General features: G+C 46.3%; 1 protein-coding gene across 4 annotated transcripts in view; it reads left to right on the top strand.

The window, feature by feature from the left end:
* Positions 1–13,559, top strand: part of mob2a (MOB kinase activator 2a) — a 101,001-nt gene that overhangs the window by 47,985 nt on the left and 39,457 nt on the right. The window contains exon 1 of one of the 4 annotated variants that reach the window (XM_079500721.1): positions 835–933. The exons of the other annotated variants lie outside the window; for them this stretch is intronic. Within the exon in view, the coding sequence (XP_079356847.1) occupies positions 896–933 (38 nt within the window). The 5' untranslated portion in view covers positions 835–895. Of the gene's footprint in view, positions 1–834; positions 934–13,559 lie in introns of those variants that run through there. 4 annotated transcript variants of the gene reach the window in all.

Genomic DNA, 13,559 nt, shown 5'->3' with positions numbered 1-13,559 from the left:
TGGTACCGCATGACTTGTTCGTTTTCAGAGTTAACGATGAGCCAGGTGTGTGTTTAACCTAGTAGTGCCTCTCATCTTGTACTGAGCAAAGGCATTTTTGCAGCCCACAAGTAGAGGCTACTGCATTGAGTAACTTTTTGATAAAAGATTACACAGGCGTATGTGTGTGTGTTCCTGTGTTTGTGTACGTGCATTACAGAGGACAGATGGGTGGGGACGATGTTTAAACCTAGTTTGGGATGTATACAGATGGCAGAGATTTCTACCACCAGGGAATGTCTCTCTCTCTCTCTCTCTCTCTCTCTCTCTCTCTCTCTACCCATCTCTCTGTCCCCTGCAATCCTGCCCGTACCTCCCTGCAGTCAGCACTTTGTTTATGGGAGTCTGTTTGCCAAGCTAATCTTCCCGCCTTTCAAGTGGAAGCCAGCGAGGGAGCGAGGGCAGGCAGAGAGAGAGAGAGAGCGAGAGGGAGTGAAGAGAAGAGAGGCAGGCAGTCGCAGTTGTTGGAAGAGGAGAGGAGAGAACACGCACTCAGAACGGACTCTTGTTTTGTGAATGATCTTTTTCTCTTCTATTCGCCCACTCTGGAAGACCGTTTCCCTGTGTGTGTGTTTATTGCACAGCGCTGTGAGCACGTGCACAGCTTTCCAAGTGATCCGCGATAAGTCAAAGGGACGGCACTGGTGTGCGCAGTCGCCGGTCGGCAAGTGAAGCGCTCCACACGTGCGCATCTGATTGCAGAAGGTGTTATGCTGGGGCTGGAAGCGGCAGCATCAGCTCCATTACACCTGTAGGTGTGTGTGTGTGTGTGTGTGTGTGTACGTACGTGTGAGAGAGCGAGAGTAGAAGGGAGCTGGGCCCTGACCCATCAGTACCCCGGCTCTGCCTCTACAGGATGGGGGTTCTGGTGTGCTGTGATTGCTTCTTTTACAGGTACGGTGACGCATATACATCTCTCTCTCTAATCTATCTCTCTCTCTCTCACTCCCCCCTATTATGTTTATGTCTTGTTGTTTATTGCCATTGTTGTTGACCCACCACTTCGATAATGTCATCCCATGTTGTCACACACTTAAAGTTCTGGGTCTGTCGTTCTCTCCCTTTCTCTCCTCTCCTTGTGCTGAGTTTTAAAGTAAAGTGCTGCATTAGAAGGCAGAGATTTTTTTTGCTGTAGTCGGATGAACAGGGTTGGGTATAAAAAGGTTTTTTTAGGGGGGGTGGGTGGGGGGCAAGGCGATCTTAGGGCAGAGGGATGGAAATGGCACGCAGCCACCCCCTCTACGTCAGAGCAAAGAGGAGGATTCATGAGCTGCTGTGTTACAGGGTTTAGCCGGTCGTAGGTTGCAGGAGACCGTTGATTTGAGCCGAAAATCCGAGGAGAACCTTTCCTCTGTTGCCCCATGCCCCCAAGCTGAAGCTCTGCGTCTGTTTGTTTGGACACAGTGTTCCTTCCCAAGGGGGGAGTGTATGGGGGGGGGGGGGGGGGGGGGGGGGGGGGGGTTGTGGATGGACTTTGCACTTTCGTCTAGTTACAATGACCCCGCTAGGATAAGTACAGGAACAGTCACATTTGTGGACATTTTTATGCATTTGGCACCAAACCTTTTTGGCAGAGAAAAACCTACACTTGCCACCATCTGTTGGTCATTATGGCCATCGATGAAGTATTTAACTGTGTAATAGGTCACTGCAGTTAAACCAGCATGGGTTGGGTTGGTTGTGATTTGATGTTATTGATTCCTGCCCTGTTCTTATAGCTGCCTGTTGTGCTTGGGGTGGGTGGATGACTTGAGCTAGCCTTGCCCCTGGCAGTCTGGAGTCTGGAAGCGGAAGGGATCTGGTTCCCCTCTCTTGTGGTTTTGGGGTTAGCCAGCACGGGCCTGCCTTCACTGCAGTATAAAGGCTATATATAACCCTGTAGCTCCCTGAGGAGCGTTTTGATGGTGAGGGCTAAAAGATTCATCAAGCTATAATGGATGCATACAAGCAAGCAAAAACACACACACACACACGCACACGCACACACATCTGCATTGGATTAGGCCATCATATGTCGCAGTGATTCGGGACTTTGTTTACACATCCTTGCTCTTCTGAACATGGATTACAGTGTGCATCTTGTGTGTGTGTGAGTGTGTGTTTTCTGTGCTCATGTGCCTTACTGTTAAGTGAAGTCTGCACTGTGTGTGCACGTGTGTGCATGCGCGCACCACATGCAAGAAGCCTTGTTGTTGTGAAGTCAGGCTAGTGCCAGGAGCAGTTCTGTTTTTTCCAAGCCCCACTCGAGCAATTATCACCAGGCCAGGGGTGGGACTTGGCGGGCAGCGCTGACGTGTCATTGAAGCATTGAGAGAAAACAGACCAAATCGGTTCTATTTTTGGCACACTTCCTCTCGCTCCACTTTTCCCCGCGGCACAGCGGCGACGTCGTCCACCTTTTTTTTTTTTGAGTGGTGCAACCACCACACTTTCGTGCTCGGACACTCGGCTGTGTCCGAGCACGAAAATAGCGTTTGGTTGGTCTTCACCACCAAGTGCCACTGTTGTACGATGTTTACGGTATGTTTGGAATTTCTTTCTCTGGGACCCCAATGTATATTGTAAAATCAAAGCTAATTTAACTCTGCTGGGGACCCCCTGGAACTTTCTCAAGGACCCCTAGAGGTCCCCAGACCCCATTTTGGGAACCAGTGATGTACACTTTGTGTGTGTGTGTGTGTGTGTGTGTGTGTGTGTGTGTGTGTTACAAAGAGGTCAAAAGTACAATCTGTGGCCATTTCTTCTCTCCAAGTTCCTCTCAGTCTCCAGAAACAATTGCTGTGTACACACGAAAAAAATAAACCCAATTTTCCTATTGTTTGTTGGTTCCGGATCTACATACTGCTGCTGTTGTGTTGACTTCCTTGCGGAAAGACAAATATGTACATATTTATTCATGTGTTTTTGTCTACAGTTGGTTACTTAGGGGGGATGTTTTGTGCATAGTGTGCAACAATAGTTCTATCGAGTACATCGTTTTGTAGGGCATTACAAAAGTGTGTGTATGTAACGGAGAGAAGAGTGAGGTCTGGCCATACCTCAGTTTGCCATGTGTCTCTCGTTAAGCTATCTTTGGCAGACCTGATGTGTTCCACACAAAGCTCAGACCAACGGCTCAACAAGGACACCATTCTGCTGCCAAATACAACCACTCGTAGCCCGGTGTTCCACGTCTACTTCTCCTCAGTACGCCTGTCACTTAGATTGGCCCGAATTTGGATCAGGCTGAAATGCCCGTGGCTTTCTTCGAGGAACCGTCTTTAACTACGCGGTTTGGCCAAGGGGATGACTGGCGAATAGAGAGACCTTATTTCTGGTTTATATAGTTTCTTTTTAAAACCTCACTGGATGAATTGGTCAGATGGGACTCTGTTCCCCTTTGCCTTTGCTCCGTGCCATATAGATATCATATACTGTATTATAATGGCACACGCTGCAAACTCTTTAACTATACACAAATCGGACCTTAACAGGATCAGTCCTGACTGAGATTTGATGGTCTGTTGAAATCTTATTTGGATAAACATGGAAGAGTAGGGAGACAACCTCCAACCACTGCAGACCTGCTAGTTATTGTATTAACATTATCATACAGATTGGTCAAAATATTTGGAAAATATATATTCTTGGAATTTGGATTCTGATTCTGTTTAATTGCAGTATGTCAAGTTCTCCAGTGGTCAACATACTGTAATTTATTGAACTGGGATCTACTGGTATATATTCAGATAGAAGAACATGTCTTTATCAATGTGAGGTCAACCAAATGGTACCAAACACATTTTCTAAAACGGTTTGTCCCAATTCTTGGCTGGTTGCCATGGTAAATCTCACGATAATCCACACCTTCAATCACTTTCCCAGCTGCGTTACATTGATCCCGCAGCTCTGTAGCTGAACCGGGGAAATGGAGCACTTGATTGCCTTACAAACACTGGCCATGCGGGCGGCCAAGCACCGCCCACGCTCATATGACTGTGAATGTGTGGCTCCGGGCGGCCTCATAAAAACATCAAGCACCTCCTATTCCCCCGTCTGAGTAAAAACAAGGAAGTGTGGCTCGCTCTCGTGGGCGCAAAGCGCCGCAAAGTGTAGCTACTTTTGTGAATTAGGAATAGTTTTGAGGTTAATATTGCTAATATGTTTGTAACCGTTTTAGAAAAGCAATAAGCCACTCAAGGTCCCAGCTTACCGGGTTTTTTATAATGGCTGAAAGGGTCGGAGTCACTCTCACTACGCCTCCCAGCCATTATAAAATACCCGGTAACCTGAGACCGCCACCCCCTATTAAACCAGAATGGATACGATAATAATAATAGAACGAGACATTTTGTTATGTAAATTGGTATTGTTGACGACGTTGTGGTGGTGGAAAATGGCATTTTTCATAACGTTTGACATTTTGAGATTTTTATTATCACAAAATCACTTATTTTTTACATCCCTGCTAGCCTACTGTATAATTGTATATGTCCTTGCTTCCCATTTAACCGTCACCCGGCCTACTAATGCTTTTGCAGGGCCCTCAGAATATATTATATTCATATTTTTTATTATTGACCCAATCAGCAAGCTATTTGCACTTGAGATTTGTGCTTTTCTTAAGTTCCTAAATTCACTGAATAAATACTACATTTGTGACAAAGACATAAATTGCTGAACATTAAGCAATGTTCACATAAGCCACCATACATTCACACACTACTATGATGTTTTGTGTCTGTGTTGTAGTGGGCCGACCTCCGGCCTTAAACTCTGGTGTTCATCATACATGTGCAGTGTGGGTCTGAGGTCGGCCCAGGCCAATGGGGGGCATGACGTCCCATTGGCTCCAGAGTGGACCATGGGGCTACAAATAGACCCTCCCTCCCGTCCCATTGGCTCCAGAGTGGACCATGGGGCTACAAATAGACCCTCCCTCCTTGCCTGGCTAAAGGCCAAAGTTCTGGCCAGATGACACGTTGGCTGAGACTGGACCGTGCGGGTTGGATTTTTGATTAATATAATTCACACAAGATTTTGGTTGAGGTACTCTTCATTCAACTGTCCATGACCCGTCTGACTTAGATCTTTCCTTCATGCTTCGAGAATCTCTACTCGGTTCCTCTGTTTCTCGAGTAGTCTGACGTTTTGAATGATTTAGCTCCACCTTTAACAGTTTTCAAGCTTGCTTTGACACAGCCTTAACCACTTAGTTGATGCAGACAGAGCAGTTTGCAAGGCCTGTCTTACTAAGACTAGAGGGTTTAATGAGGGTTCATACAGTATGTGTATTGATTGACTACTTTTTTTATTTGTAGTCAGAAGTGTAAACGGCACATGGTACAGCAAGACATTAAAACTAAGCGGTTAACACAACAGTCCTGGGGGGTTGGTTTCCATTGTCGTCCTGTAAACTGAGTGTATAAATGAGCTGCAGGATTCTGCCATTTCATTGGCGCGTAACCCATTACCACAGATAACCGAGTGACCTGGGAGGAGAAGGCCTCTGAATCTCTCACCGGTACTTGATCCCCTGCAAAGGTTGATTTATACACATGGCTGCGAATCAGTGTTGCGGCTCGAATTCAGAAGATCTAAACGCTCACGGGAACTTGTATACCGGCTATTTTCGGTGTATATGACTATGTATAACTCAGGTTTTAAGGAGAGACACGTGCCGTCCTCAGTTTCCACCTGTCCCCATGTCACTGCAGACTGCACACGACAGTTACGTAACAGCCGCTGTGTGCGTGTGTGTGTGTGTGTGCGTCTCTCTCTCACAAGCTGCTGCTCGCTCAGGAAACGCAGAAAGAGAAGGCCTTGCAGTAACCTTACCTCCACATTTAGCTCTGCAGAGTCAGCACTCACACACGCGTACACGTGCGTGCGCATGACTGTGCACACACACCCACACACGCGTGAGAGTGAAAGTGCCGCTGACGCATCTCGATGCAGCATCGTTCACCACCTACTGTCTGAAGGAGAAAGCACAGCAAGTCATTTCATCATCATAGGACACGGAGAGTCTGCCATGTGCCCTTTTGTCACATTGACTGTATTGTTTAGCCCTCTCCTGGGGGGGGGGGGGGGGGGGGGGGGGTGGTGTGTGTGTGTGTGTGTGTGACAGTCAGTCAGTCAGTCACAGCACTATGGGTCCATTAGTCATGGATAAACGAATTTGAGCCACTAAACTATTGCGATTTGACAGATTTCCACCCTTGGGCACACCCCACCCCCCCATGATGTGTTCAGCGGTGTTTAACAGAACCCACTATCACAGCAGCAGGCCTACCTACAGGCTAGGTCCAGGCCTAAAGGAGCTGAGCTGTAAAGGTGACATAGAAAGTGTTTTGTGGTGAAGTGTTGGCTTTCGCTGCAGTAGCCCACATCTTCTCCACAGCGCCTCTGGGAACAAGAGGCCCAATTCAGGGGAGGCAGGAAGTGCCTGGGCGCCTTACTTCCTGTTTATGGAGTTTGTCTCCAAGCACGGGTAACCACGGGAGGGGTGGGCTGGCAAAGTTGCAGTCTAAAAAGGGACAGAAAGGGTGGTGGTGGTGGTTTAGTAGGTAAGTCCTCCCTCAGACGGTCTCTCTCGCTCTGTCTGTCTGTCTGTCTCTCTCTCTCTGTCTCTCTCTCTCATTTCTGAAAGAATAGGGAGTATATATTGTTACCACTTAAGCCCCATTTCCAAAATAGTGATTTGCGTGCTCACATCTACAAACTCACAAACACGTGAGCTTGTACATACATGTATTATTATACATCGGATTAATGTACAAACAATGTTGAGGAGTTGGGGGAAAATATGCATAGAATAACTGAATGTGAGGTTTAAATGTGAACACTAGACTCCAAATGATGGCAGGTTTTCAATATAATGAGATGCAGGGATGGTCTTTTAGATGAGTCCCATGGACATTTTATGACACATATGTCATATATTTTTTTTTACAAATTGCAGCATTTAACTCCCATTTCATTTTATATGGTTGTGTTTAAATTCATGTAGAAAACAGAAGACATTATTATTATAACTAAAGCTAGCAAAATAAATGAGAATAAAAAACAGTACAGTAGTACAGTAGTGCATCCCGTGGATGCAGAGGTTGTTTTATTGCGTCCCTTAACTATAAACTGAGGTTTGGGATACAAAATGAACCCTATTTTAATCTCTGTGATGCCTCTCTCTCTCTCTCTCTCATATATGTGTAATTGCCCCTGTGCTGCAGTGCTGTTGGCAGCAGTGCCCTCTCATTTGTTTCAATTCTCTACCATCTCATGTCTCCGTTGTACCCAGCCTAGAGAGGAGACCCAACACAAGGGAAGTACAGACACCAATAATTCCCTTTGTACTCGAGGCTGTATTGACTCAGGATGCTGGACAGATACGTTGGCCAAGCAGGGAGAGAGAGGGGGAATAGAAGAGTACCGCCGAGTGCTGACACTAGCATGTTGCATGGAGGTGACATGCATAACGTTCCTCATTATGTCTGTTCACTGTGCTAGAGGGCTGTGGGCCCCCCAAGAAAATACTGTACTTCACAAGCCCTAAATGCTTCCTTTGTGTTATTTGTGTCAGCAGACAGTGCTGTACTAGGAAAGGATACTTGTACTTCAGAGACGGAGACGGAGAGAATAGGATAAGCTGGATAGGTGTTTTGCAGGGAAGACGGATGTTTGTTGTGCAGTTGTTTGCCCCCCTTCAGGCACAGCAGTGACATCATGGAATAGGTCCCTGGTGGGAAGTTTTCCTCTGCTTTCCTCCACTGCCCAGCCAATCAGTCTTATGTACACCTGATCCCCCTAAAGCCAGGATGTGTGTTTGTATACACTAGGGCTGCCTGCAACTAACCATTCATATATTTAATTAACACTTAGATTTAGACCTGAGGACGATTCTACAAATGTCTTCTAAATCCTGACATTTCCATGTCAAGGACCCCCAAAAATATATTGAATTGGCCGCCGAACCCCATCTGAAAATATGTTGTTCCAGGGACCTCCCAGAAGCAAAGATTTGTTGAATATGTTCGCTCTAGAAGAATATATATTCAAAGATTTGTGCCACATTTTCACGATTTTTCAAAAATAGCAGACCTACAAGCTTGTAGATCTGCTATTTTTCAACAGCTAAAGCATAACATAATGCTTAAAACACCAAAAGGGGTTACTGCCCAAAATGGGTTAATTAAAGATTATTCTGTTGATTTATCGAATAATCGAGAAGCCGTTCACCCTGTTACAGGCCGACGCACTAGTTGCTGTAGGATGACTCAGGGATGGAGACGAGAGGTATCACTGTTCCTGGGTCAGCTGAGGACATTGTGCTGCATGGTGGGTGGGGAGGGGGGCTCTTTTGATCGCTGTGCTCAGAACGGCAGGGCATCTATTGATTTGTCCTCCCCCCGCCCCGTCCTTTTCAGTCTCTCATTCTTATTTTCCCATCCTGCCTGTGAAGGCAGCTGCCATGCATACGCCCACTTCCTCGTTCGCCCTCGCTCATTGACGAGCCATCTGTGGATGCCAATGGTTTTGTTTTTCTCCGTATATGTGTTTGCGGGGATGTGTGTGTGTGTGTGTGGGGGGGGGGGGGGGGGTACGTAATGAGATTTGTGCAGAGGTGTTTTGGTGTGACTGTGTCCCATTGAGTGTTTATGTGCCCTTGCGGCTCTTGGTGTGCTCGTGCGTGCGTGCGTGCGTGCATGCGTGTGTGCGTGCGTGCCTCTTGTTTGTCAGTGTGAAGGCAGACTGTGCCAGTCCTCAGTGAAGGGCAGGGCTCCACTGTGGTTTTAACTGTCATCCCAACAATGACCTCAACGAGGGAAATATGTGGCTTTGTCCAGGAATCTATCACTTCTTCTTTCTCTCTTTCCTTTCTCTTTCTTTCTCTCTCTCGCTTTCTCTTAATTCTTAATTTTTCCCTCATGTTCCTAACCTGACTCCGCCAGATTGCGGCAGTATTGAGTTCACAAGTTCCCTCCTCCTGCCTCGATCTGGTCTCTCTTGAGCAGAAACGATGAACCGGAAGCAGCGGGACAAAAATGAGTTGTAATCTTGTTAGGTTGCGTTTACAATATTTGCACTGTGGCAATACGTCATCAGTATCACGTTGATCCCGCCTCTAGCCGCATATCTCTCCGGTCAGAAATGGCTCGGAGTGCATCGTCTCTGCCCGAGAGGGACCAGGAGGAGGAACTCGCTGCTGCCACCAGCTGGCAGAGTCAGGATACTTTCCCTTAGTTCGTTCTTTCTTTATTGGCCATAACACTTGAGATATGTGAAAATTGTGAATGTGATCATGATATTACTGTGTCTCGCACAACCCCCCCCTGTCCCCCTCTCTCTCTCTTGCATTGTTTTCTTCTCCCCATCAGCCCTCTATTAAACCAGACAGTGGCCTTGTGGTTAGAGTGTCCGCCCTGAAACTGGGAGGTCAGGGTTCGATCCCCGGCCGGGTCATACCAAAGACTGTAAAAATGGGACCCAATGCCTCCCTGCTTGGCACTCAGCATCAATGGGTCGATTGGGGGTCAAATCAACTAATGATTCACGAGCGCGGCGCACGCTGCGGCTCACCGTTCCAAGAGATGGGTCAAATGCGGAGAACAAATTTCACTGCAGTAACGTCTGTGACTAATCGTACGACTTTGACTTTGACTTTTGACTGCACACTGTAGGCTACCTAACAAACAAATCAACAAATACCCAACCAAAAGAAGAAAGTAACACAAACACAATTTTGTCCCTGTCCAGAGTAGAAGAATGCCTGGCCTTTAGTGGTGGTTGTCGCTGTTGTAACCGCTAATGTCATAGCTGTTGTTATTCAGCTGGTGTTGTTGGATGGCAACGAGCCATGCTGTTGTTATTCAGCCGGTGTTGTTGGGTGGCAACGAGCCATGCATGCCATGTTGTTGCTGCTGCTGCTGTCATAGATGGATGATGTACAGTAGGTGTGGGGCGACTGTGACTGTGGCTCAGGAGGTAGAGCAGGTCGTCCAATGATCCATGGGTCGGCGGTTCGAATCCCGGCTCCTCCTGTCTACATGTCGAAGTGTCCTTGGGCAAGACACTGAACCCCAAATTGCTCCCGATGTGCTGGTTGGTACCTTGCATGGCTTCCGCTGCAATCGGTGTATGAATGTGTGTGTGTGAATGGGTGAATGTAATGGGTGAATGTAATGCACAATCTATGTAAAGCGCCTTGGATAAAGGCGCTATATAAATGCACCATTTATCATTTTAGGTGAGCTGGTGGTAGTAGTGGTTACATCATGCTGGATGACACCTCCTCCTCCCAGGCTAGCGTGTCCCCTGTCGCCTCCATCCCTCCACAGTCCCCTCTGGAGAGGTTGGGTTAGGAAGGAAGGAGCCCTCGATGTGTGCCCGTTGTAGAGCAGTAGAACATGTGTTGTGCCAGGGACGTCCAGAAGAGAAGATTTGTTAAAATACAGGTCAAAAGCTTCCAAACATTTTTGATACCCACCCCCTTGTAGATCTACACACAGACTACTGTACAGGTCAAACTTGAAAGCACAGCCTCTATTAGGCAGGGCTCCTAATGTTGCTTGTTTCCATGGACCTGGTTATTTGCTGTTTTGTCTGGGCCTCTTCATTGAACTTCTTCCTCCAGCACTGGGATGTGATGGCTTCCTGCGCCTCGGTGTAACGCCCTGCTTTAATCGACCTCGGGACAATGGGCCAAAGTTTCCGCTTGCTTGCTATCAGATAACCGCCAGATCTCGTCTCGTCATCAGGGCTGTGATTATTTATTTATTTGTTTCCCTGTCTTTGCATACATCTCTTGTACTTGTTCCTGTGTTCCCTGCTTTAACCCATTCTGGGCGGGAACCCCTTTTGGTGTTAGCATTATGTTATGCTTTAGCTATGAAAAATAGCAGATCTACAAGCTCATAGCGCGCCACTCGGTGGCGCGCTATGAGCTTGTAGATCTGCTATGTTTGAAAAATCGAAGAAAGACTGACATAGAAACATAGCTTTTTCAGAAAACTGTCAGGATGTAGAAGACATTTTTAGAATCTGATCTCAGGCCTAAATGGGTTAATAACATAAGCCTTTCCCATCAATGACCCACAGATATTTGATCCATGTTTGTTGGGGACCAAAAATACCCTGTGGTATCATTCAGGATATTTAATTGCCAATTGTTTGGCTGCAGAAAACAAGTTACTGAAATGAATGGACAATCCCAAATAATGATTATAAAATGTCCCTAGGTGAAATGTTGTTCAAAGCTTCAATGGGATGTAGGAAACGGAGATGCTTGGAGATGTCAGGTCGGAAACGGGAGGGGAAATGAAGAATTTATTGGCAAGAGAGCCAAAGTGATGAGCCAAAACACCAAGTTATGAGCCTGTGATGAGCCAAAACATGCTTCTCTCAGAAGCATGTTTTGACCTAAAGCAATGTCGTCTTGAATTAAATTGTTCTTGTAGTTTTTTCATGCAGAAGCCCGGTCTTTAAAGTACATACAACACTTATGATTCATTCATAATCATTTTAAAGTTTCTCGTTCCTTTCTGTGCCCTTATAAATAATCACATCCCTGAGTCATCAGGCCCCATTCAGTGGAAGAACAGGATGATAAATGAAACTGAATTTAGAGTTTTTTTTTAATCAAGTGAGGTTTGTAGTGGTGGTGGAAAGCCTTACTAAGGTTTATTTGTTGTTGCTGTTTCTTTCTCTTAATGGTTTTTACATGCTGCACAGGAGTGGTGCGTGGGAGCCAGGAGTGGTGCGTGGGAGCCAGCTGGCTGATCTCTCTGAAAATGTCCCTGTTCTTTGTGTTTGACCGTGTGGCTGTTTTGATAAGCACAGCAGCGCATTCTGAGAGAATTAAAACCCCAGCTCTGAAATACAGAGCTGTTCTGTCACGATAACTCCATGCGTGCTTTTCGTGCACAAGTGCAGAGATATTCTGTAGAGAAAAATCTTCACTGATGGGATACTACACACACACGCACACACACGCACACAAACATTCATTCTTCTTTATGAAACTGTGTCACAAATCGTGTTTTAATTGCCTGCATCCTTATTTGAAATGGACCTGAACTGGTCTGTGAGCTGAACATATGACATTGAAAGGAGGCCAACATTCTTGCTTTTTAGATTAAAGTCATACCTTCATCAGCAGCCTGATGGTTTCTGCATCAACACAGAAGGTTGAAGGATTCAAATAGCAGCTCTGAACAAAACGCGCATCTGAGCCCAATAACCGAAACCTCAAAGCAACAGCTGAATCGTTCATCATTCCATAGCCATATGTGCTGAAAACCTCGAAAGCAGATTTTTTTTATCATACTTCTTCAATGTTGTGTTCAGAAAATACTCGTCAGGCAGCCAAAGAATTTAATAAGCCGGGGGAATGTATTGTATTAACACACAACTGTTTGTTTGTAGATTTAGACGCGGTCAATTATGTACATGTAGTTGATGTGAAAATATGTTGTTCCAGGGACCCTCCCAGAAGCAAATATTTGAGTTAAAAGCGTTCGCTGTGAAATTTTTTGCCACATTTTCACGATTTTTCAAAAATAGCAGATCTACAAGCTCGTAGTGTAGCACTCGGTGCTGCGCTACGTTTGTTTAAGGGGTTAAGGGGTTCCCGCCCAAAATGGGTTAATCCCTGGGACCCTGATCTATCCTGTAAAACTCCTCCGTGCTATACTGCTAATTTAACTCCTGACAGTGTACAAAATAAATGTAACGAAATGGACCGTGGTGGTTACATTCGTACGTTGTCGTAGTTACAGACCCATTAACCCCCTGGAACCCCCACAAGGACCCCTGGGGCTCCACAACGAGCACTTTGACAACCGTTGCTATTGACTGTCTGGTGCATTGGTTCTCAGATTGGAGTCCGGGGACGTTATAGTTAATATAGTGTCACAATCCTTTTTACCACTTAATCCATTTATACATTGGCTATTTAAAAAAATAAATTGCACCCGTGTGAAGTGAGTGGTGCAACTCTGTGTGGGGGTCCCCGGAAGTTCCAGACCCACAGGACCATGGCCAGGCGAGCTGCCCCACATCCCAAACGGTAGAGAAATGAGTTACCATGCGGGGATCCCTGTGCTGTGCTGTGCTGTGCTGTGCTGGACTGGACTGGACTGGACTGGACTGTCACTGTACCGGCACACCCGAAATCATCATATAAGTTAATATGTGCGTGCGTGTGTTAGGTTGCAAGGTGGTGGAAAAACAACCATGCTGTTTTCGTGCTCGGACCCAGCCACCCAGCCACCCACACACACAGCTCCGTAAGGGAGTGGTTGCGCCACTAAAAAATTGCAGATCACACACTGCAAGCTTGTAAAAATCTTTGAAAAAGATCAGATGTTTTGATAATCTCTTGTATGGGGGATCCGCGGCCAAATACACATCGATTTGGGGGTCCTTCACATGAAAACGTTTGAGAACCATTGGTCTGGTGGGTCCAGGAAGCAGAGACCTTTCCCCTGAGAAAGGGGGCGCCTTAGGTTACATGAAAGCAGAATGTTGACTTGACCCCCGAT

The sequence above is a fragment of the Electrona antarctica genome (genome assembly GCF_951216825.1).
Source record: "Electrona antarctica genome assembly, chromosome: 5".
NCBI classification, from domain to species: Eukaryota; Metazoa; Chordata; class Actinopteri; order Myctophiformes; family Myctophidae; genus Electrona; species Electrona antarctica.
This window is presented reverse-complemented; position numbering and strand designations above follow the sequence as displayed.